This window comes from Brienomyrus brachyistius, chromosome 5, assembly GCF_023856365.1.
Source record: "Brienomyrus brachyistius isolate T26 chromosome 5, BBRACH_0.4, whole genome shotgun sequence".
Classification (NCBI taxonomy): Eukaryota; Metazoa; Chordata; class Actinopteri; order Osteoglossiformes; family Mormyridae; genus Brienomyrus; species Brienomyrus brachyistius.
Genome location: NC_064537.1, coordinates 35,057,356 through 35,083,881, shown reverse-complemented (window position 1 = coordinate 35,083,881; position 26,526 = coordinate 35,057,356). Strand labels below are relative to the sequence as shown.

Here is a 26,526-nt window from a genome sequence, read left to right as displayed (position 1 = left end):
TGACATACCCATATATCAAAATGCCAACGGTTTGTGATCGCTTTCTTTATCAGCTTCCATTCTGCTGATTTCAAATTAAATATCTGAGATTCTTTTCCACAGGTATCATCTTCCACATCTTTTCTCCCTGTATGTTTTATTAAATTTTCTCTCAAGTACATTATTGGCTTAAAAAGTAGTTAGTATGAAAAGCTGTTGAGTAAGAAGTTAAAACCCCCAGGATGCACCAAGCCTGACCTATTGGCAGTACACTGTCGCCTTGCCTATGAACACCTGATTTTAGATTTAATCTATGTCATTCACATCATTGCTTCTCTGAGGAACAAACTGTGAATAAACATGTTATTTTGAAATTAACTGAAAGTTCAATGACCAAGCTTTTAATTAAATTTTTAGCATGAAATCCAATTTAGGGAAAATTTGCAATCCTTTATGTCTGTTTTTTATTAGTAACCTTAATTATCTTTAAAATGTTTCTAACATTTTTATTTCAGTTTTTCTGAATTGCTAAAACACTATACCTCATTCTTGGAAGAAAATTGCCTTTTTCCAAAACTTATTTATAGAATCAGTCACTCATTTGGCAAAACCTGAGTCACCGTTTTTGGCAAAACAGCTAAACAGATTCTCAATCATCAAAACACATTTTGCACCATGGTGAACTTTAAGGCGAAATAGAAAACACAGGTCGCAAAAGTTAAGCACAGCCAGCACACAGTATTCATCATTTAAACGCTATGACTCAAAACTGTTGACACATGTTTCTAAACATGAGTAGAAGCCAAAGAGTGACTAGAACATAGAATACGTGCCGGATGAGAGTGCAATCGCCTGAGGTGAGTTGAATTTCAGCATCAAGGTACAAATGGTTCCCGCATCACCCAGCAAGGGAGAGCATTTCCTGTGATGTAGACAAAGTTTTCTGTCCTAATCCAGCCCTAAGATATGATGGTGAGGCAAAATGAATATTCTTCCTTGACTGCACAACATTGCACAAGGAGTTGCACAACATTTTACTGTAAAATCACTCTCATTTGGATTTTTTACTTTGTCTTTTACAGTATCTTTTTGGAATACTGAATATTTTGCATATTGGTTTAGTATAATTGTATGCAAATTGTATACAATTTTTTACTATAGTCTTTTGGTTTCCAAAACAGCTCAACATGCAAAAGACCACATCCACAGTAAACGTTTCTCTACATGCCAGCAACAGCTTTGACTAGTAGTGTTTTCCATTTGCTATAGTGTGTAATGACTGCTCAGTAGTGTTTATGTACCAACTGGCATGATGCATGATATGAAAGCAGTGTTTGCTTTTCAGCAAAGATAATATAATTTTGAGAAGATTGTTTGATTTTGCCAGACAAGTCAAAGGTGAGTGTAGCTTGAATTTTAGGGTTTGTGCTTAGTGTTTTGAGAAAGGAAGAGTAGAGTCAGAAAAACTAACTTATATATGTTTTCACATACTACTTCACATTTTTGAATACAATTTTATACTGATGTTGGATATAAATATATAAAATAGGCAATATATTTAGGCAACTGTATTGATACCTGGCTTCAGGATTTCCATGGGTCACTGGAACTTCCCAGCTGAACTGGGAGAATTTGGTTAGTATATTTAGGGGCCTGAAATGATGATTAAATTACCTGATAATCCTCTGAACCAACAGCAATGAGACTTTTGAGAAGATTGAACATAGTACATAAGAAGCTCAGTAAACTAAATATTTCATAGTTATCGAGGGTCAACATGTAATGTTTTATCACATCTTAAATTATTAGTGTTCATAATATAAAATTGTTAAATATACTAATGATATACTGTATACTGCATCCATCCAGCCATCTTGTACTTCAGGCTCACAGTAGTCTTGGAGCCTGTCAAAGGAAACATAGGGTACAAGACAGGGGAGCAGCAAGGACAGGATGCCAGTCCATCGCTGGCCCACACACACACATGCATACTATGGGCAGTGTAGAGGTGCCAATTGTAATGCACTGCACATGCTTTTGGACTGCAGGGGGAAATCAAAGTACCCAGAGAAAACCCAACCAACACAGGGGAAACATGCAAACTCTACAGCAGAAACAAGGCCCTGGAGGACTCAACAGAGTGTATCTGAAAAACTATTTACATTTAACAAGAAAATCACCTGGTCCTTGCAGTACAACTGATTGAAGGTATTTGTATGGATGTGGTCCATATGTGGTGTTCTCCACAATAACAAATTTAATACCTAGTGATTCTGAATCTACGTGCCATCACATGTATTATCAGAAATGAATACCAGCTCTAGATCCAATACATCAAATGTGAAGTTATGCTTTTCATTTCTCCCTCCAGCTTTGTGCATTTGCTTTGTACTGTTCACACTGACTTTGGGTAGGTAGTCCAGCTTGTGTGTCTTGTTTGTGTGTGCATGTGTGTGTGTCTGTGTGGGTGGGTGCGAGCAGGTATACCTATCCTTATGGGGACACAATGTCCCCATAATGTGATAAATATCAGTTTTACTTATGGTTATGGTTAGGGCAGGGTGAGGGGTTAAGGTTGTCATAGTTAGCGTTAGCATTTTTCCCATAGAAGTGAATGAGAGGGCCCCATAAGGACAGGTATACCCTACGTGTGTGTGTGTGTGTGTGTGGAGGTTTGCATAATCTCATCTGGGGACCAAAATGTCAGCATGGTGTGGTAAAATCTGAAACTTCCTTACTTTTGAGGACATTTGTTCATTTGAATAACTTCAATTTAATAAAAATCTGTGAATGCAATCGAAAAACTAAAAAATGCCAAAGTCCCATATTTTGTTTCTTTACTTATGGTTAAGGTTTGGCTGGCTAGATGTTAAGGGTGTTGTGATTGGGATTGGGTTTTTTTTACATAGAAATGAATGGAAGGTTTAGATTTAGATTGGTATGCCAACAGGAACTGGAGTCTGCTCCCAAACATGGGTGACGTGCTGTGAGACATGAGGAAGGTGTAGCTGTATTACAGTCAGGCAAGCGGCCCCGCTTCTCAGTATGCAATCAGCTGTCAATGTACAGTCGCTTAGAGAAGGGGAGAGGGAGGCCAGCAGCCACGCTCATCTCTCTCCCTCCCTCCTTCCCCAGGGGTTCCTGGTTTGTCCATTTTTTGTTTGTATCTTTGCTCAATTTGCCTAGGGCTTAATAGAATTTCCCCCTTCTGTTCTTCAGTCCTTTTCTCTTTTAGGTTTGTTCACCGTCAAAAATAAACCCCTCCATAGGTAAAGGTCAGCCATATATTAGAAAGAATGATTCACTGTTTTAATGGATGCAATTCAGCTTGTATAACGAGATTTTCCTGTGGGTACTGATTTCAAGCAATAAGCCCTTCAAACACTGGCAGGTTTTTTCCTGGTTGGACAGCAAGCAGAAGTATGCAGCACTGACAGTTAGGAATAAGGATGTTATTTGGAATGGGGTGAGTGTGCCCTGCGATGGGATATTCCCTGCCTTGCACCCATACAGTAGCCTCCAGGATAGCCTCTCGACCCCCGCGACCCCGAATAGGACAAACGGTTACAGAAAACTTATTTATTTGTATACTGCCCAGCCAAAAAGAAGTTGTCATTTGAATTTTTCATTGTACCACCTTTAGCTTTGATTATGGTGCACATTTGTCATGGCATTGTCTCACCCTTGAACATCTCACCCTTTATTTTCATCCAGATTTACATTGGCAAGTGAGTTGAACCACTCCATAAAGCCTCCTTCAGCACATCCCAAAGACCTTCAATGAAGTTAAGGTCACAACTCTGTGGTGACCAAGTCATGCGTGAAAATATTCCTCATGCTCCCTGAACCACTCTGACAATTTGAACCCAGTGAATCTTGGCATAGTGTGCCCTGTGATGGGCTGGCCCCCCATCTTGGGTTGTTCCCTGCCTCATGCCCATTGCTTCCGGGATAGGCTCCGGACCCCCCACGATCCAGTAGGATAAGCGGTTTGGAAAATGGATAGATGGATGGAATCTTAGCATTCTTGTCCTGGAATATGCCCATGCCAACAGGGAAGAAAAAAATCCACTGATGATGGATGGAGGTGTAACCTGGCCATTCGGTAGATTCAGGTACTCAGTTGACTTTACTACTAGAAAACGTTGCTCGGCTGTAATAATGATCTGGTATTTGGGTCTTAAATATTTTCTGATATAAATTCAAATGGCGATGTGTTTTTGGCCAGTGTTAATTGATTTAACCAAATGGTAGAATGGAACAAAATTAAAAAGGAATAGAGAAAAGATATTCTAGCATTCGCTAGAATATCCACAATAGCCCCACCCCCACACTCTTAAATCTACTGTGTACTAGCATATAATCAAAACATAAAACTCTGACTTCAGTAGAACATCCAAAACAAAGTACAAAACCACATGTCAGCACCAGCAAATGACAAACGCCTCAGAAGACAAACATACAAAGAATTGAAACCACAAACATGATTAATACTGTAATTATTATAATTTTGGCTCAGCTCTCTCTTCACCATGACAGACCTATGTAGCACCCGCATGACTGCTGACGCCGCACCGATCCGCCTGTTGATCTCCCGTTCCATCGTTCCCTCACTCGTGAACAAGATCCTGAGATACTTAAACTCCTCCACTTGGGGGAGGACCCCATCCCCAACCCGGAGAGAGTATTCTACCCTTTTCCGGCTGAGAACCATGTTTTCGGATTTGGAGATGCTGATTCTCATCCCAGCCGCTTCGCACTCGGCTGCGAACTGCTCCAGTGAGAGCCGAAGGTCACGGTCCGATGAGGCCAACAGAACCACATCATCTGCAAAAAGCAGAGACCTAATTCTGAGGTCACCGAACCGGACACCCTCAGCCCTGGCTGCGCCTAGAAATTCTGTCCATAAAAGCTATGAACAGAATCGGTGACAAAGGGCAGCCCGGACAGAGTCCAACCCTCACCAGAAACGAGTCCGACTTATTGCCGCCCGTGCGGAGCAGGCTCTGGTACCGGTCATACAGGGACCAAACCGCCCTTAAAAGGAAGCCCGGTACCCCATACTCCCGGAGGACTCCCCACAGGACTCCCCGAGGGACACAGTCGAATGCCTTCTCCAAGTCCACAAAACACATGTAGACTGGTCGGGCAAACTCCCATGAACCCTCCAAAACCCTGCTGAGAGTATAGAGCTGATCCACTGTTCCACGGCCAGGGTGAAAACCACACTGCTCCTCCTGAATCCGAGGTTCGACAATCCGGTGGACCCTCCTCTCCAGGACCCCCGAATAGACCTTACCAGGGAGGCTGAGGAGTGTGATCCCCCTGTAGTTGGAGCCACCCCCCCGGTCTGCCAGTCCAGAGGCACTGCCCCCGATGTCCACGCGATGCCGCAGATGCGTGTCAACCAGGACAGCCCCACAGCATCCAGAGCCTTGAGGAACTCCGGGCGAATCTCATCCACCCCCGGGGCCCAGCCACCGAGGAGCTTTTTGACCTTGAGATAGGCGAGTTCACCCCCAAGTCCCAACACTCTGCTTCCATATCGGAAGGCGTGTCGGTGGGATTGAGGAGGTCTTCAAAGTATTCCTTCCACCGACCCAAAACGTCCCGAGTTGAGGTCAGCAGCGCACCATCCCCACCATAAATAGTGTTGATGCTACACTGCTTTCCCGCCCTGAGCCGCCGGATAGTGGACCAGAATCTCCTCGAAGCCGTCCGGAAGTCGTTCTCCATGGCCTCGCCAAACTCCACCCACACCCGAGTTTTTGCCTCAGCAACCACCAAAGCCGCATCCCGCTTGGCCTGCCGGTAGCTGTCAGTTGCATCTGGAGTCCCACAGGCTAAAAAGGCTCGATAGGACTCCTTCTTCAGCTTGACAGCATCCCTTACCACCGGTGTCCACCAGCGGGTTCGGGGATTGCCGCCGCGACAGGCACCGACCATCTTACGGCCGCAGCTCCAGTCAGTTGCCTCCACAATGGAGGCACGGAACATGGCTCATTTGGACTCGATGTCCCCCGCCTCGCCCGGGATATGGGAGAAGTTCTGCCGGAGGTAGGAGTTGAAACTCTCCCTGACAGGGGATTCCGCCAGATGTTCCCAGCAGACCCTCACTATATGCTTGGACCTGCCAGGCCTGGCCAGCTTCCTCCCCAACCAGTGGAGCCAACCTACCACCAGGTAGTGATCGGTTGACAGCTCCACCCCACTCTTCACCCGAGTGTCCAAGAAATGCAGCCGCAAGTCTGAAGACACGACTACAAAGTCGATCATCGAACTGCGGCCTAGGGTGTCCTGGTGCCAAGTGCACATATGGACAACCTTATGCCTGAACATGGTGTTCATTATGGATAATCTGTGACGAGCACAGAAGTCCAATAACAAAACACCGCTCGGGTTCAGAACGGGGCGGGGGCGTTCCTCCCAATCACGCCCCTCCAGGTCTCACTGTCATTGCCCACGTGAGCATTGAAGTCCCCCAGCAGAACAATAGAGTCCTCAGGAGGAGCGCTCTCCAACACCCCTTCCAATGACTCCAAAAAGGGTGGGTATTCTGAACTGCCGTTTGGCGCATAAGCGCAAACAACAGTCAGGACCCGTCCCTCCACCCAAAGGTGAAGGGAGGCTACCCTCTCATCCACTGCGGTAAACCCGAATGTACAGGCAGCCAGCCTGGGGGCAATAAGTATGCCCACGCCTGCTCTGCGCCTCTCCCCGTAGGCAACTCCAGAGTGGAAAAGGGTCCAACCCCCCTCAAGGAGACTGGTTCCAGAGCCCAAGCCGTGTGTCGAGGTGAGTCCAACTATATCTAGCCGGAACTTCACAACCTCGCGCACCAGCTCAGGCTCCTTCCCCATCAGAGAGGTGACATTCCATGTCCCTAGAGCTAGCTTCTGCAGCCGAGGATCGGACCGCCAAGGTCCCTGCCTTTGGCTGCCGCCCAGATCACATCGCACCTGACCCCTATGGCCCCTCCCATGGGTGGTGAGCCCATTGGAGGGGGGACCCACGTGCCTTGTTCGGACTGTGCCCGACCAGGCCCCATGGGTGTAGGCCTGGCCACCAGGCGCTCGCCATCGAGCCCCACCCCTAGGCCTGGCTCCAGGGGGGGACCCCGGTGACCCGCGTCTGGGCAGGGGAAAGCGTGGATCCAAAATTGTTCTCTTCATGAAGGGTCTTCTGAGCCGCACTTCGTCTGGTTCCTCACCCAGGACCTGTTTGACTTAGGTGACCCTACCAGGGGCATAAAGCCCCAGACAACATAGCTCCTGAGATCACTGGAACACGCAAACCCCTCCACCTCGATAAGGTGTCGGCTCCAGGAGAGGACATGATGAACACAAGACACCATTTTTTTTTTGCACTTTTATTTATTTACAGTTTTTCCCAACTGCTAAAACACATTTCTTGAAACCACCCGTTTTCTGAAAACATTAAACACAGATCCAGAAATTCAAACTATATTCACAAAACCACAGACTTTCCTATTAAAACCTATCACCTCAAAACCAGTTTTCCTGTGTTCAAAAACAAAAATTTGTTCAGATTACACACAGCAAGTATAAATATTTTCACCACAGAGCAGATCACTGTTATTGAGATTCATTCTCCAACATTATGTCTTTGTGCGGGGTCCGGCCCACAAACTTCATCCATATTTTCCCTTGCAAAGCAACAGGGGAAAAGCCGTCTGGTGTGCGGACTCCAGCCCTCACAAAACAATTATATCAACACAGGCATGTTCCATTGCCTCCAATAGTTTCCCTGTTGTAGGGCTATCAGTCATATACCTTCCTCCGCCACGCAGAGAAGAACTTCTCTACAGGATTTACGAAGGGAAGGAAGGTAGAAGGAAGACCTTTTTGAAATGCTGGTTGTCGGTGAACCACTCATGTGTCAGGATGGCACAGTGATTCAGAATCACAAGCTCATATTGTCCCAAACTATGACATATACAGGATGCACTTGCTTGTTGATCCAGCTGCTCACTGTGTGCAGTAATGTAAGCTGATTTTCGGTGTTATATGGCCCAAGGTTTGCATGACAATGGGGCTGGCCAGGCACTTCCACAATGGCACGTTGACCAATTATGTTCCTGCCTCTCCGTTTCCTTTTCAACAGATTGAACCCTGCTTCATCTATGAAAATGTATTCTTGGGGATTTTCCATGGAATCCAGTACAAACACTCTCTATAGAAATAGATAAGTAGTTTAGTATAATAAGTGATACGAAAAGACAGACCTCTGCATTGGCTTATTTACAGTACTGTATTTGCACTCTAGATTTACATACATTACATTGTAGTTCACTATTCTGTAAAGGTAGTAACTGCAACTACTAGCCTACAGTAACAGTAGACCTATGAACATAGAATTGTACTGGAAGCATCAGTGTTGAAAGTGTGTGTAGGTTACCCTTACTTGCACATACTGATATCTTAAATATTTGACTCTTGCAGAGTTGCATTCAAAGAGTACTTTGTGCACCTGTTTCTTTCCAAGTCTGTTGCGTTGGAGGAACGGTAAACAGTTCACAGGGACACACAGTTGATTACATCAAAGTTGACATTGTCTTCAGTCACTCTCTGTTGTATTTCATGGAGTCGGATAGCATTTTTTTGAAGCACCATGTCAACAATGAGTAATTCTTGTTGTTGGGAGAAAAGAGCAGTCCTTCCACCTTTATTTGGTCGTGCTTCAATTCTATAGATGTTACAATGCACTTAAAAATGTATACAACCAGTAGAAACAGTTTTGTAATGAACATTACAGTACGTACAGTATTGTATACTGCATGTCAAATGTTGTACAGCAAGGATCAATTACTTGTTCTCTTCTCTGAATGGGAGTATGCTGGTAAGAAATTGGAAAACTTCGGATGATCAGTGAACCAGTTATGTACAGCTGCAGCTATGAGGAAACTGACATTGTCTCAAGTCACAATGTATTGTGGCAACTCTGCCCTTCCAGCCTCATTTTGTTGCCATGCTTAACATTTTCAAAAAGATGATCAAGGAAATTTAAGAGATGTGTTGTAAGGGCCACGGATGGCATGGTGCTGGAGATCCCCGTGTTCGCTTATGGCTGCACACATGGTCACATTTCCTCCCCGCTGCCCAGGAACTTCCACAATAGCTCACTGTCCAATAATATTGCAGCCTCTTCTTGAGTTTAAATCCTGTCTCATCAACAAAGATATATTCAAGTGGCTGGTCACTGGCATATAGTTAAAAAATTTTCTAGGAAGAAAGGACAGAAGTAAGCACACTGTACTGGAAAAAGTTGGAATTTAGTGCATGTTCACTAAATCAGTACCGTATTGTTTACTGCATCATAACCTGAAGAAGAATACTGAATAAGCTGCTTGGATGAGCAGTGAAACGTTCCTACCTTTCAAGAGAGAAGTCCAGTTGCCATGACTCAACCACCAGACAGTTTCACCTGGATGACTGAGAATCTTCACAGATGCATCTGTTTTAAGATGATGTGAGGGGGGATATAGGGCTCTCGAAGGAACAAACAGGCACACTTAGGTTTGCTTCTAAAAACTATTTATTACAAGCAATACAAAATAACCTTGCATTAAAATCAATACCAAGGCACTGGATCAAAGGCAATGCAAAATTATCCCGTATCACAAGTGATATCCAATAATTATAGTTATATATATATATATATATATATATATATATATATATATATATATATATATCATTAAAGACAATAAAACTGAAAATACAAGAGATTATAGGTATATATATATATATATATATATATATATATATATATATATATATATATATATATATATATATATATATATATATATATATATATATATATATATATGTATGGGGCGGCATGGTGGTGCAGTGGTTGGCACTGTCGCCTCGCACCTCTGGGACCCGGGTTCGAGTCTCCGCCTGGGTCACATGTGTGCGGAGTTTGCATGTTCTCCCCATGTCGTCGTGGGGTTTCCTCCGGGTACTCCGGTTTCCCCCCACAGTCCAAAAACATGCTGAGGCTAATTGGAGTTGCTGAATTGCCCATAGGTGTGCATGTGTGAGTGCATGGTGTGTGAGTGTGCCCTGCGATGGGCTGGCCCCCCATCCTGGGTTGTTCCCTGCCTCGTGCCCATTGATTCCGGGATAGGCTCCGGACCCCCCGCGACCCAATAGGATAAGCGGTTTGGAAAATGGATGGATGGATATATATATATAAATTGATAAGAAAAACATGCATACATAGAAAGTGCATATGTAAATTATAGTTATTGTGATAATTCATTGAATCAACACATTGACACTGCAAAGCTATTCACACTCGGACGTGCCATCATCACCCACCTTCACTCTTAGACTGGGGAGCCCCTTTCAGTCCTGGCAGGAGACCAACACATGAGAAAGTGCCGGGCGATGCGAGCTCTATCCCACAGCTGAGCTCCAACCAACACTGAAATCTCCCCCTTCCTTTATGCACTTTGGGCATTATATGCGGGCACGAAATGAGCTGGCCAGGCTCCCCCCCTCCTCCCCCCATGGCAATGCATTCTCAAATGTCCAATTTTGTCCGAGCAATGCGGCCTGTAGTTTCAATTGGAAAGTTTATATAATCAATGTATCCCCTCCTCCTAAGGACGGTGGGAAGCGTTCTACACACACTGACTAACTAGGTGCAGTTCCCAAAATAATTAAATGAGTATCCTTGAGCAGTGCTTTCCCTTCCCATGAAGATAAGGCAGGTGTCTCATACACTGACCAGTGGCATACAAAACATATTAAGCAACACCTTTCCCTGTCTTCAGCAAACCCTTCCAAAACTCGGGGAAACATGGTAAGCGTCCTTGAATAGGGTAAGGATCCCAGAACAAGGATTCTTTCACATAAGATAAGGATACTCTGAAACCAGTAATTTGTGAAAAACAAGTTATATAAGGGATCAGAGAGGGAAAAAAACATACTTATGCAGTTTAACCTTAAAACAATAATATTACAGGTGAATCATGGACGATGTATCTGAATGTCAGGATGATCAGAATCAATCCACACCTCAATCACCTCATATGTATGTCTGTAACAGGAGGACAATGATTAATTCTAGGCAACGTAGTCATCCGCAAATTCGTCCTAATACATTATCATAAGCATGAAATTGCGGTGATCTTACCTGTACATATTACAGGCATTGGGTCTTGATTCCGTCCTTATTCCTTTCAAAAGCAACCTTATACACCTTCTTCATGTTTATGCTGTCACAATGTAGTATGTGGTCAATAGTAGAAATGCTGTGATTTATACCCTGGAATGTTTGCTGATCCTCTATGACTCAGCTCTGAGTCCTTAAGCGAATAATGCTGTTGGGCTTCAATCATATTTACTATGTCTTGTTCTTGTTCATCCGAAATGAGTCTTTGTCTGCCTCCACCATGAGGTCACCATTCAGTTCTATACACAAAACATACACACACACAATGAAAATTGATATTGTATCCAGTGTGAGATCTAAGTACAGACTCATTTATGTGTAAGATCAATCCAGTTGTTGCAATATGAACATTTTGTTACAGCTGCAAGCAAACTGTCCCTGAAATTATGCAATGTAAGTCTGCTAATTGTCATAAAGTTAAAGTGGTTTACCTGTTCTCAATTCTGAAAGTATGGATTATGGAAGCAACTGTATACCGACTGAGATTTAGATGCACATGTAGCCCAGCTTCTCTCATTGTCAAACCATGGACAAGCACATGGTGAACCACAGCTGCACAAATATCATCTGATATTACAGTTGTTCCTTCCTCTCCCTCTTCCTCTTTCAGTTATCTGTCTGTTATCCATCATAGATTTATTGAAAAACAACCATAGTAAACACACACAAACAGTTAGTAGTTGAGCAGCATGTGTGAAACAATTTGATTTTCAGATGGAGTGTTAAGTGTTAATTGATCTTAAGTTTTGAGCCCTTGTGTTTGATTAGAGAGAGTAGTGTTTTCTGATTGGTTGTTTGATCATAATTGTGCTTTGCCAATGGTGTGTGTGTTTAATAATCTGCTAAAATGGTGCAACCAATCTCTGATATGACACTAACGACAGGAACACAGTGTTTAATTCTGGGAATAGTGGTCATTTTGCGGACTTGATTAAAGCATATGGTCATCTAGCTTAATGTTCATGACATAATGTTTTAGCAATTGGGAGAATCTGTAATATACTCCACTGTACAGAGAGCTTCAAAACCAATATACAGTGAAGTATGAATGAAAAGTGAATGCATAAATCAAAAACAGTCTCCCACAGCATCTCAGCTCTGGTATGGCGCAGGCCAAAGAATCTCATATTCATCACAGGCAATTAGCCCTTGCCAGGCAGTGAGGGAAAAACTCTTTGCATGTCTTATCCACCCCTGACAGGCCTCAGCTGAGACATCTGAACAGGCCTCTTCCATAGCCTGAAGGAGGTGACCACGAATGTAGGGGGCTCGGTCATAAACTGTCCACCGCAAAACTGCTCTTAGGGTTTTGGGTTTAAGAAGAAAGAATATGCTCGAAAAAGATGTTGGAGAACCTTGGGTTATTGGTGAACCAGAGCAGCCTGATGGAAGCTGACATTGTCCCAAATGACAACATAGCGAGGCTGCTCTGGTTGTGCTGGCTCTAGCTGGTAGACATGGTCTCTTAGACCATCAAGGATGGTAAGGAGGAGCATGGTGTTTTAGGGACCAAGAACAGTATGGTGGTGGAGAACTCTTTGGCGGCTGATGGCAGCATACATAGTGACATTCCCTCCTCTCTGACCAGGGACATTCACCCGATGGCCAATTATGTTCCTCCCTGTTCTTCTTTTGATCAGGTTAAATCCTGCCTCATCACCAGAGATGAGCTCATGAAGAACAGGTCGACCATCAATTTCAAAGATTCTCTGTAAAAATAAAGTAGAGTACACATTCTAAGAGGAGAAGACTCAAATAAACACATCACACAAAATGATAACTCATACTTGTACTTCCTGGTGCCATGTCAGAATTTCTTGCAAAGGGAACACGGTATGCCCATTTAATTTTTAACCTGTTCTTTTGGAATATGCTGTAGAGATGTTGAACGTGCTTATCCCTCTAAATATTTTTTGGTCTTCAATCACTCGTTGGCAATAACCATATTAACAATCTTCCTCTCCAGCTCCTCTGAAAACAGCCTTTGCCTTCCTCCACCAGGTGGTCATCTCTCAGTCCTAAAGTATTGATGTAACTGTACATGTGTCCATTTTTGTACAAAACAGGAGCATACAGTAAGGTATTTCTGTGACTGGACATAATTCAATGTATGTCTGAGAATATACTGTAGTGCTATGGAGCAAGCATCTACAGTTTCTGCGATGTGTTGTAAAAGGAGAGTACAACACAAGTTACAGTAGAGTGCAGTATGTAAAATACCTACCAATTTCCTCTCTGAAGATTCGTATTACAGAGGCAACGGTGAAGTGGCTCAGATTTGGCGACATGGTCGACAAGAGTGGCCTGAATTTCAACTGACATTACTAGTCTCCTTAGCCTCTCCCTTCTTCCTCATCCTTGACCTTCTTTAAGTCATTCTGGATCCATTTGTCCAAAACCAAGTGAACTGACCCAAGGCCCTTTTATCTAACTATTGAAGGTTCAGATTGGTGTGTGAACAATTTTGACTCGTTGTGTTTTCATCCAGATGATTTATGTGCTAATTGGGTTCAAACTGTGCTGTGAATATTGACTGGAAGTGCTTTGTAAATGAGCACATGGTTTAGGCAACGAGAACTGAAGGGAACTGTTTGTAGTGTAGGGCTGCAATAACTAAACGATATAATCGATTATAATCGAACATAAAAATAGTTGCCAACTAATTTACTAATCGATTAGTCGTTTACATTAATACATTATATCACATTGCTTGTCATTACGTACACAAATGTTGCTGTTATTTCATTTCCAGGAAAAGAGCACTCCATGTTTCTATCATGGCAGAGTCAAATCAGGCATCTTAATCATGACGCAGACACAGATCAGCATTACAGGGTTGCCATGCCTCACGCATCTAAGGTGACACTCATGCTTTCAGACTCTCACGCTCATGCAAGAAATCTTATGATAAATCTTACTCCATTATAAACCTAAAATTAGCTACATCAAAAACGTTGGGGAAGTTTGCAAACCCTACAGACTATTTACAAGGTATTAAAACAGCTACATGCATTCATATACATGTGCATGTGTGTGCAGACTCGTCACAAATTGAAAATTTCACTGCAGCCAGCTGGCCAGAGTTGGCAGCCCTGACAGTGTGGGAGCATTTCACACTAAAGAGCACAAAGAAAGTTATGAGGTGTAATACATCGACCTCTTCTGGCACGGCAGAACATCTTTGCATGAGCATTTAAAAAGAAAATGTCTTGGCTTGACAGACGAGGAAGATCCAGGAAGATCCAAGGCCACCAAAGTCAAATATGGTGTCCCACAGGGATCAGTACTGGGCCTGCTACTGTTTACCTTATACATGCTACCTCTTAGTAGCATTATTAGAAATCACGGTCTTGGGTTTCATTGTTATACTGACGATATATATGTTAACCCTGATGATGCATCACTATTCTATCGGTTAGAAGATTGTCTATTAGATATTCGGTGCTGGATGGCAAAAAAATTCCTAATGTTAAATATAGTAATAAAAGAAGTACTGGTAATTGGTCCCAAGGCTGCAAGAAATAAGTTTCACAACCTCAAAATTGGTGGCCTTCCTACACAATCTAACACAGTGGTTAGAAATTTTGGTTTTCTAGTTGATTCAGATCTATGTTTTGATGCTCACATAAGAAGTATTACTAGAACTGTGTTTTATCATCTATGGAACATAGCCAAGCTTCGGAAGATGCTCTCCCTTCATGATGCAGAAAAATTAATACATGCCTTTGTAACTTCCAGACTGGATTACTGTAATACCCTCCTTTCTGGTTTCCCATCTGGATCCTTACATAAACTTCAGCTGGTACAGAATGCAGCAGCCAGAGTTCTCACAAACACTAAACAAATTGATTGCATTACACCTGTATAATCCTCCCTTCATTGGCTGCCAGTTAAGTCTCGGAATGACTATAAAATACTGCTATTAACCTATAAAGCACTGAATGACCTTGCACCAGAATACCTTAGTGACCTGCTGACCTCATACAACCCTCCATGCTTGCTTCGCTCTCAAGCCATGGGATATCTGTTAGTGCCTAAGGTATAAAAAGCTATGGGAGGCTGCAGAGCTTTCTCCTATAGAGCTCCTCAGCTGTGGAATGGTCTTCCACCGGATGTGCGGGTTTCAGGGTCACTCTCGATATTCAAGTCTAGACTAAAAACACACCTGTCTAGTTTAGCTTATAGGGACTCTATTTCTAGCTCTAGCTAACTGCTCACTCCCAGTCAGACCTATAGTGTGAGGTGTAGAGCTGGGTGGGGATCGGTGCCATTGGCTTTGGATAAACTGGACTGTCAGTGCTGTCACTCTAGCTTCACAATCCCTTGTGGAATTGGAGTGCTGACATTTCAGGGACTCCCCTTACCTGTGTTCCCACCTCCCTCTCCCTCCTACTTAATTATGCTACCATAGCCATATCTGCCGGAGCTTACATACTGCAGTCACCTAGCTGTTTGCACTGCCTCTAGTCTCCCCTACTTTGGTTAATTGCACATTTTATTTCCCCTACTCCTCCTGGGGTATGCCGTCTGGAGACCCCAATTTATCAAGATATCCTGCACACCCTGCTACATGTGACGTCGCCTCTACCTATGACGTCCTTGTGTCCAGCTCGCTGTTCTGCCTGTGTCATCTTCCATGTATGACCCGCTGCCTTACCTCTGGTTGTCTGGCGATTGGAAGGAGAGTCAGCACCGGCTTGTCATCACCTCCCTGCTCTCCAGTTATTTCTCAAATCTCATGACTTGGGCAGCATGACTTGGCACTTAACCATCTCTCCTTTTTGACTCTCCCTGCCGGACCCTGGAGGTTTGGGCTCCCCCTTTGAGTCTGGTCCCTCCCAAGGTTTCTTCCTTCTTGGGAGTTTTTCCTTGCCACTGTCACGTATGGCTTACTCACTGGGGACTTTGGGTGCGGATGCTATAAAGTGCTTTGAGACAATGCAATGTTGTGATAACACGCTATACAAAAATTGTTTGTTTCTGATAAATTTACAGTTCAACATTAAAAACAAAATTTAAAGGCGCAGTGTTAAACAGGAGTGATATCATCTTAACATGACATGTGAAATTACAGATGATACGACTGATAATATCTCATTAGAGTCTGACATAAAAAAGAGGTTGAAATAAATGACATACAGTTATCTTGCAATGGCTCAGCTAAACTAGATATGATGGGAAAGCAGCCAGCAATTATCGTCTCGTCTTGAATCCTCTCTGTAAATAAACTCATCATGTTATGTGATTTAACATTGCCAGAGTGAATCTTGGTCAAACTACACTTATGTCATTATTTCCATAGACTTTACTCATTAGCTTAAGTGTCACAAGCAGGAACGAAACAGGAGAATACAGTGCACTTTCCCTTCTTTAAGGCTTAGATGCAGGGCTGTCAAACCCCAGTCCTGGAGGGCCAGAACCCTGCACAGTTTTTGGTTCACCCTCATTTAACACACCTGATTCAACTCCTTGATTCAACTCCACACAGCGCGTGAGCTGAATCATTTGTGGTTGAACAAGGACAGAACTTAGCCACACAGGGCTCTGGCCCCCCAGGACTGGAGTTTGAGACCCCTGCTTTAATGCTTAATTTTTAACTGATAACTTACTCTTCTGGATCTTCCTCACGTCGAGTCAACATTTTTTATTTTTAAAGAGTACGTCTTAGCTCAGAGCATGTTGACAAGCTGACATTTTTGCATGCAAATGCAGTTTCTCTAAAGTGAGTGTATGTGTGTGTGTTTGTGTGTTAACTGTATTCATGCTAGTGTTTACAATGTGCTAGTGAAAATCATGTTCACAAGTGCACAAAACACAATATCAGTTTAGTTTGTGTATTCTTTATCTATATTAAATAATTATTCTGATTTTCATGTTGTCTGAAAGGATTACAAAGATTTATTAAAGAGTATATTTCTCTGTTCAAAAAAACACAGTGATCTTCTATCAAACTCTTTTTCACAAAAGCCTGAAATGTGGAGGTGTACTTCATGAGTAAATATTTTATGCATTTCTTTTTCTCTGTCTATTTTAAAACAACCAACTAATCGATTAATTGGGGAAAAAATGATTAGTCAATCATCAAAATAATTGTTAGTTGTAGCCCTAGTGTAGAGTTTTGTTCTAACAGTTCAACAAATCTGAATCATGTGTCAAAATAGAGGAATAGTGTCCATAATTTAGGGAAATTGGTGTGTTTTTGGTAGTTCTGGTAATAGTATGTAAGCAATCGAGAAAACTGTAATTGTTGCTAATCGTGATGTTTGTGGGTTTTTTTTAATTACTGATGAATATTCTGTAATTACACCACAGCAAGGAATATAGGCCATTGAAATATATACTGGAAATAGAGTGAAATGTGTTCTGTTTTGTAATGCGATGTATATGACAAATGACATCAGATTTACTTTACTAATGATCCTTGACTGATGATCCATATTATATTTTATGTGATGCTGTCTGTTGTTAGTGTTTTGCAGGCCATTCTTCTGTGTGTGATATAATGTTCTTCTTGAAAGATATTAGGTGCTAATATTTTGCTGGTATGAGTCTCTTTTGAGGCAAGTATTAACTGCTTTGGTACCTGTAGCGCATTTTGGATTAGAGATAAACTGTTTGGCCAAGCTGCGTGTTGGTATTGTAGACTGAAGAGTTTTGAATGTATCTTCGCAATTGAAAAAAAACTCTAATAATGGCAACTTGTTTTGTCAGCGGTATTTTTATAGGAATGTAAATAAATGTTGCACAGAAGCATTATTGCATTATAGCAACATTTTTTCCTATTTATTTTTAATTATAGGCATCTTTCAGCAGACATTGAGCAAAATTTTTTCATGGAAGACTAACCTACGGCAACTTGTAACATTTGATTAATCTCCAATTTAATGTCCTCTTCCTCTTGGATGGTTGACAGTAATCACAATATAATATTTACCTGTTTCTGTAATCGATGTCCTCCATTTCACAGGCAAAAGTAACTAGAGACAGGTAGCACCGTGGCCAGTTTGCAGGCTTTCAGATCTAAGGTCCATTAATTCTGTGTAAGCTGCACTGGAGAATTGCTTAAGAGCCTTAATGGGTCCCTGTGCTATGCATCACTGGCTCTGTCAGTGAGGGATACTACGGTCACCTTCATTACAAAACATTGAGCCAGGCTGACTGGGGAGTCATCATGTCCCTTAAAGGCCATTTCCTCAATGCAAAGGGGAATACAGATCAAAGTGTAACCTCAAATACTTATATCACTGATCAATACACGATTTGGCTTTATTGTGTTGTTGATTTTATTGTGTCTTTTCACTTATCTGCTGAAATTGCAAGGAGAAGCTAATGTCCTGTAGTCCAGGCCAGTCAGAGGAAGACAGTGGAGAGATCTTATTGTAATATTATTGGAATTTGCATTTTAAGTTCACCTTTACCAGTCTGTACAATATCTATGCAATAAGAGATATCTTTACTTGGTTATTTTATTATATATCATCATCATCATCTGTCTGTTTAATAGTCATATCAAGCATATCATTGTGCTGACTGATGTGAGAAGCACCCTGCCAGATCACATTATGTCATGGAATTCTGTCTCCTTCTGTCTGTTCTAATATGTGAATCTCGCTGTCATCTGCCTAACAGGGTGTTTGCAGTTTTTCTGAATTGCTAAAGCACATTTCCTGAAACCTCCCACCCTTTTCCCTAAACAGTAAACACAAAACCCAATTTCTAAACTACATTCACAAAACCCTTGACTCATGCTGCAGAATCAAACACTCCATTCAAAACTATTTTATCTTTGCTCAAGACCAAGCACTGTTTTCAGATTACATGTCAAGTCAGTCAATATGTAAATACTGTACAGTGGTACCTTGGTTTGCGAGCATAATTCATTGCAGAAAAACATGCTTGTAATCCAAAGCACTCGTATATCAAAGCGAATTTTCCCATAAGAAATAATGGAAACTCAGATGATTCATTCCGCAATCCATAAATATTCATATAAAAATGATTAATACAAAATATAAAGTAAAACCACATAAAACAAATTAAGTTGTACTTTACCTTTGAAAAGAATCGTGGATGATGTGAGGGAGATGAGAGGGAGGAGAAGAGGAGGGTTATTTTGTAGGATGACTTTCACTATAACTAACGGAATCACTGCTATCTGTTGGCTCACTGGAATCTTTTTCTTTTCGTGCGACTTTAACAAGGAACCTATCCAATGACAGCCGCTTTTGCCTCTTTTTCGATTTCGCTGAAATGTGGACATTCCATTATCGCACTGCTACGCCCCTTATTCAGATGGCGCTTTTTTACTAAATTTTGACTATACGAGCGAGGCATGCCGACTGAGACGAAGCATGGGAGACGATTACGCACAATCCCGCAGTGAGAGAGAGAGAAGAACCATCGGCTCACTTGTGATTACGTGACGCTCAGCAGACAAAGCGTATACATAATACTCGTATTGCAAGACCTCGCTCATTTATTAAGTTAAAATTTATAAAAAATTTGTGCTCATCTTGCAAAACACTCGCAAACCAAGTTATTCGCAATCCAATTTGTAACAATTTGTATGTCAGATTGTCCCTCCACCTTCTATACTCACTTGTCCTATTTAAGGTAACAGGGAGTCCAGAGTCTATCCCAGAAGTTAAAGGTACAAGAGAGGGATCAACCCTGGATGGGGCATCACAGGGTGGGCAGGCATGTGGGGGGGGGGGGAGGAGGGTGAAATCAGAGTATCTGGAGGAAACTCCACAACAACACATTTAATCTCCAGACACGGAACCTTGACAGACACTCAAACCCTGATCCCAGAGGTGTGAAACAACAGTGCTAACTGCTGTCCCACGACTTGCTGGATTGTATAAGCCATATATTTTACTGGTATCACATTATATTTTATATGTAAGACATTTCTTTATGTTTTTCCAGTATCTGTTCCTTTTGACGTCAGATGTAAAATATGCCAACTCGTTCTCTTAAAAAACAGAATAACATGAAAATTACACGAGGTATATTGAGGATGTAGCATTGGTGCTGCCACCTTAGCCCTCCACAGCACCGTGTGTGTGGATAGTCCTCCGTTCATGTTCTGTTTATGTCGTTATGCTTTCTTACCTGCACTCCTCTTTCCTCCTGCACTTCACAGACCTGTCGATAGGTGAGGGTTTTGTATGAGACCCAGCACAGGCATGTACCCAATGAGTAGTGCAATGATGGATGGCTGGAGTACAGTAAAGAAAAGGGGAAAAGAAAAATTGCACAAACAAGCATGAATAGCCTTAATCAGCCTTAATCCCAATTTGCATGTACATTATTGTTAATTCTTCAAAAATGCTATTTACGGCTAGTTTCATTTTTTCTACACGTAAATCAATACGCCAGGAGTTATATGATCACTTTATACACCTAATAATAAAAAATAAACAACCATACATCAAAGACATTATTAGTTCTGTATATTTTATGACTATTCACAAAACTAAAATTTACTAAAATTAGTTTGATAAGAATTAAAGTTAAATGTGACATGCAAGAAGCACAAAGAATTGTATGAAAGGAAAAAAAACCCATAAACTGTTTCAATACTCAAAATCAAAAGGGTCACGCCCCCCTGCCCCCTCCCTGCAATTCTATTTATTGAGCAGACACTTTTATCTGAAGTAACACACATTTTTGATAGGAAGCAGGACCAGTCCCTCGAGCAACTGGAGGTTAAGGGATTTGCTGAGGGGCCCGATGGCCCAATCACTCTGCTATCACTGGGAAATTAAACTGGTGGCCCTCCACTTACCACAGTATATGGTATACGGCATGACATGCTGCTCTGCTGAATCACGTGCACGTGAGACCCAGACGGCAGACCATGACTAAAGGTGATCTTCTCTCCTCGTAGGTGTTCACCAGGTACGGAAAGTGCTACATGTTTAACGCGGAGGAGGAGGGTAAGGCCCTGCGTACCACAGTGAAGGGGGGCACTGGGAACGGGCTGGAGATCATGCTCGACATCCAGCAGGACGAGTACCTGCCTGTCTGGGGAGAGACAGGTAAGCCCTGTCCGTGTGTGCTACGCATGACTAGATCACGCCTTTCTGTGTTTTACAAAGATTGACCTGGAGACGTTGACTGAATTACAGTTTTTTCTGATTGCTTAACCAAAATTTTTATAATTGTGCAAATTTATATAATATGTTGCAAATCTTTTCAAACTCTTATAAAAATGGTATTTTTGTGCCTAACAATTAACACAAACCATCATATTACTAAGCAGACCATGCACCAACTACACACTAATGGTCTAAATGATAAACATATCTTGCTTTTGCCTTCTCTGTGCACAACTTAAGTTAGTTTGAGGTCATACTTTGGTCACACGTGTAGTTCTGTAAACACAAACACACAGGGATTCAAATTTCAAGTATTGATATTTATTTCCACATCAAAACAAACTTTTTCAATAAAGTTTATTTTCCCAAACAACAAAATAAAAATTCAGGAAAACAAAGTAATTTCAAAAATATAAAAAAAAAAAGTCTACATCTTGTCTTCTTTCTGGGTCCAGCCACATGATTTCATGCGATATATTCTAGTGCAAGGAACCAGGGAAAATATCTCCTGAAATGTCGTATCAAGGCCTGTCATGACCCCTGGTCAATATCTTGGTCAATATACCAGTTGTGGAGCAAAGCAGCCCTATGGAAACTAACATTGTCCGAAATGATGACGTACCTGATCTGCTCTGGTCACTGATCATTAGTAAGTATGTGATGCAGGGTGTCCAGGAATGTTATAATGTGTGCTGTGTTGTATGGGCCCAGGGTTGCATGATGGTGAACAACATCATTTTGGCTTACAGTTGCATACATAGTTATGTTACCCCCACGTTGTCCTGGGACACTGATGATGGCACGGTGTCCAATAATGTTCCTGCCACGTCTCCTTTGTTTTCTAAGGTCGAAACCTGCCTCATCCACAAAAATAATTTCAAGAGCCATAGCATCTGTCTCTACTGTATCTCCATCACTCTCTGGAAGAGACAAGACAGAACAATGTAGCTCAGCAGGCCCATGCTCAGCACTGTGCACTTCCAGATCCAATACCAATGACATTATAGATTACCCGCACATATTCATATCGCAGTTGTTTTACACGTTCACTGTTTCTTTCCAAAGTGACTCTGTAAATTTGTTTCATTCTAATTCTATTGCATGCATTTAGATGAGACAATACTGAGAGGCTCACATTGTTTATATTTTGGAAGTTAGCGTCATCTGCTGTTATGTGTTGTTGTATTTCCCTTAGCTGTATGCTACTATTTGCAATCACCATATTGAATAATAGACATAAATGTGTAGTTTTGCTAGGAATGTGCTGATAATTTGCAAATTGAGAGTAAAGCAGTGGTTTGTGTTTACAGTTTTGCAAAGAGTGTGTTACAAAATTGCTAACTGAATGCAATGCAGTGTTTGTACTTTATGTTTTGTGAACTTAGTGAATGGTTTTGCTACAAGTGTTAATGGTTTCAGGAATTGTGCTATAAGAATCACTGTTAGTGTTAAAGCAATCAGAAAAAACTGTAATGACGCAGTAATGATCTGTAAAGGTGATGAGTGCTGTGAGGATTGCACTGTCACCTCAAGGATGATCTTTCTCTCTAGGCTCTGTCTGTGGCAGGAATGCTGTCCCCAAGTGTGTGTGTGGATTATGGTTATATTACATTGTGGGGACCAAATATCCCCCACAATGTGATAAAAACCTGTTACTTTGATGTTGTGGGGACCATTTTTCAGGTCCCCACAAAGATCTGAGAATGCAATCAAAAAGCGAATAATGCGAATAGTCTCGTATATAGTTTGGTTACTTATGGTTAAGGTTAGGGCTGGGTAAGGGTTCCGTTCGGCATGTTGGAATTAGAGTTTTCCTCATATAAATGAGTGGAGAGTCCCCACAAAGATACAATTACAAACCTGTGTGTGTGTATATGTGTATATGTGTGGTCCAGATATACCTTACCTTGTGAGGACCAAATGTCCCCACAACTTGATGATTTTCCTGGTCCCCATAAGGGAAAACTCAATTTTCTAAAAAATCCCTGACTGAAAACAAAAAACTAAAAATGCAAGAACTCTTGTATTTTGTTTGGTTGCTTATGATTATTATTAGGGCTGGGTGGGGTTAAGGTTGTCATAGTTAGCATTAGCATTTTTCCTATAGAAATGAATGAGCGGTCCCCAAAAAATATATGATTACAGGTCTGTGTGTGTTTTTGTAATTAGAGGTACCGGATTTTCCCACAATGTGATAAAAACTGCAATTTTTTACTTTGCACAGATATTGCTTCAATCTCCACTAGTATCCTTGTACACGGCACTTATGTGTGCAGGGAGGGAAGGCAAGCCTGTCTGGTCCAATCCCACAGGAGAGCTACTGTAGCACAAATTGCTGAAAAATTCATTCTGGCTGATAGCGAGGTGTCAGAGCACACAATGCTTTGCGGTTTGCTGCGTATGGTGCTGTGTCATAAGAACATAATGTGTAGCTGAAGACTGGTCAGAGTACCTGTGTTGACCCCTGTTCATCACCGAAAGCGCCTACAATCGGCATGTGAGCATCAGGACTGGAATATACAGCAATGGAAGAAGGTGTCCTGGTGTAATGAGTTACGTTTTCTGTCACATCTCGTGGATGGCTGGGTGCATGTGCATTGTTTACCTGGAGAAGACAGCAAGCCAGCAGAGGCAGTGTGATGTCTTCAGGAATGGCTTGAGGAACATCAAAAAGAGCTCAATGTGTTGACTTGGCCTCCAAATTCCTCAGATCTCAATCCGACTGACCATTTGTGGAATGTGCTGGACAAACAAGTCTAATCCATTTAGGCCCCACCGCGCAACTTATGAGAATTAAAGGATCTCCTGTTAACATCTTGATAAAAGATACCACAGGTCACCTTCAGAATTCTTGTGGACTCCTTGCCTTGACAAGCCCGAGCTGTGACCTACATAACATTAGGCAGGTGGTTTTAATGTTATGGCTGACTGGAGTTCATGAAGCATTATTTTGTCCATCACTAGAGTCAAATTATTAGTTTATTATAAGATTTAATGTTTTCATTTAATGTTTTATAAAGCTTCTGTGTTCTCTTCTCCTGCTAAATAACACTTTTTCAGTGGATAAAAGCCCCAAAATTTCGATTCATGCACAGAAATGTCTCATGATTGTAATAGCTTCACAGACGTCTAGGTAGCTGCTTGGTTTCTTTGCTTTGATTCCTCTGATCAGCTTGCCTGATATACAGTATGCCTCATGGCGCTGAGGTTTTCGGCCCCACCATGAGCTTCAGCCACGCTTTGCCTTCCATCTTCACCAGATAGAAGCTGCACCATTTTGATGTCGGTTTAAGGTTTTTGTCTCATGGAAAAATAAACTAATGCCTGATCTGCAATACACCTATTGGAATGACAAGCCTTTGAAGAATGCTCTGACATTCCTGCTGATTGAGATTGCGAGTGATTTGGTAAAGATCACCAAAGATCAACAACCCCAGACTGTGACAATGGGAACCACACATACAGAATACACATACTCGTAGCAGTTAAACTCAGGGCTGATAAAACATTATAACGTTAATGACAGTTCTAGTTTGAACCACGTGTTTTTAAAACTAGATAGTCAGACTGGAAAGCTTTAGTTTAAAGTTGTATAATATTATGTGAAACAAAAAGACTTTGTTTCACAAAAAGCGGCTGCACGCCTTCAAGTTAATGTGAACTGATGAAGGATTTCTAAGCCAAACAACGTCATGACATCACATTCTACACTAGGATAAGATGGCGCTACACTTGCCTCAAAAATGTAACTTGGATTACTTATTTTTAATCCAGTTACACTGACAGTGTTAAGCCCATTAATATTTTTAGAATGAATCCATCTTGTAAATTATGCTATCTGCATCTACTGTTTCATCTCCACTTAAACTGGTATTTGCTAATGAACAGTTTGGACCAAACTGGTTAGTCCTCCCTCATCAGAAAGACAATCAGATAAATTGTCACTTTTTTAAACTTTATGTTGTTATCCCTTTCTCAGATTATCCAGATTTTCAGAAGGAAACTATATTGTTTAAATGGAAAAGTTAAACAGGAATAGATCATTCTTCATCATCAGACAGTACCCTACTAACCTACATATCTAAAAATCTGTAATTATAACAAGACACCTCAGGGACAAGGGACTCAAACTCAGGGAGCCTAAGCCTAAGAGTTGTGGTCAGAATTGGAAGCAAAGGTTGAGATGCCAGAACATCTGTGCTGGGGCTGCGGGGTAAGGCAAGCACACATGCAGACACACGAGAATCGGTACATACTACAAGCAAGAAGGGGGTTGGGCCAGACATTCAGCATGCAGGGTAACGGGAGAAACACACTCGCAGCAAGACAAGGGTCGGGGCCGATGCTAAAAGGGCAGGACAACGGGAGAAACACACTCGCAGTTAGATGGTGGTTGGGGCAGATTTTCAGCAGGCAGGATAATGGGAGAAACACACTCGCAGTTAGATGGTGGTTGGGGCAGATTTTCAGCAGGAAGGATAACGGGAGAAACACACTCGCAGTTAGATGGTGGTTGGGGCAGATTCTCAGCAGGCAGGATAACGGGAGAAACACACCCACAGCGAGATGGTGGTTGGGGCAGATTCTCAGCAGGCAGGATAACGGGAGAAACACACTCCCAGCGAGATGGTGGTCGGGGCAGATGCTCAGCAGGCAGGATAACGGGAGAAACACACCCGCAGCGAGATGGTGGTTGGGGCAGATGCTCAGCAGGCAGGATAACGGGAGAAAGACACTCCCAGCGAGATGGTGGTTGGGGCAGATTCTCAGCAGGCAGGGTAATGGGAGAAACACACCCGCAGCGAGATGGTGGTCGGGGGAGATGCTCAGCAGGCAGGATAACGGGAGAAACACACCCACAGCGAGATGGTGATCGGGGCAGATGCTCAGCAGGCAGGATAACGGGAGAAACACACCCGCAGCGAGATGGTGGTTGGGGCAGATGCTCAGCAGGCAGGATAACGGGAGAAAGACACTCCCAGCGAGATGGTGGTTGGGGCAGATTCTCAGCAGGCAGGGAAATGGGAGAAACACACCCGCAGCGAGATGGTGGTCGGGGGAGATGCTCAGCAGGCAGGATAACGGGAGAAACACACCCACAGCGAGATGGTGATCGGGGCAGATGCTCAGCAGGCAGGATAACGGGAGAAAGACACTCCCAGCGAGAAGGTGGTTGGGGCAGATTCTCAGCAGGCAGAATAACGGGAGAAACACACCCGCAGCGAGATGGTGGTTG

General features: G+C 42.4%; 1 protein-coding gene across 2 annotated transcripts in view; it reads left to right on the top strand.

Moving 5' to 3' along the window:
• Nucleotides 1-26,526, top strand: part of LOC125741786 (acid-sensing ion channel 2-like) — a 372,506-nt gene that overhangs the window by 321,976 nt on the left and 24,004 nt on the right. For both annotated transcript variants that reach the window (XM_049013131.1, XM_049013130.1), the window contains one exon: nucleotides 21,080-21,230. In XM_049013131.1, the coding sequence (XP_048869088.1) occupies nucleotides 21,080-21,230 (151 nt within the window). The remainder of the gene's footprint in view (nucleotides 1-21,079; nucleotides 21,231-26,526) is intronic.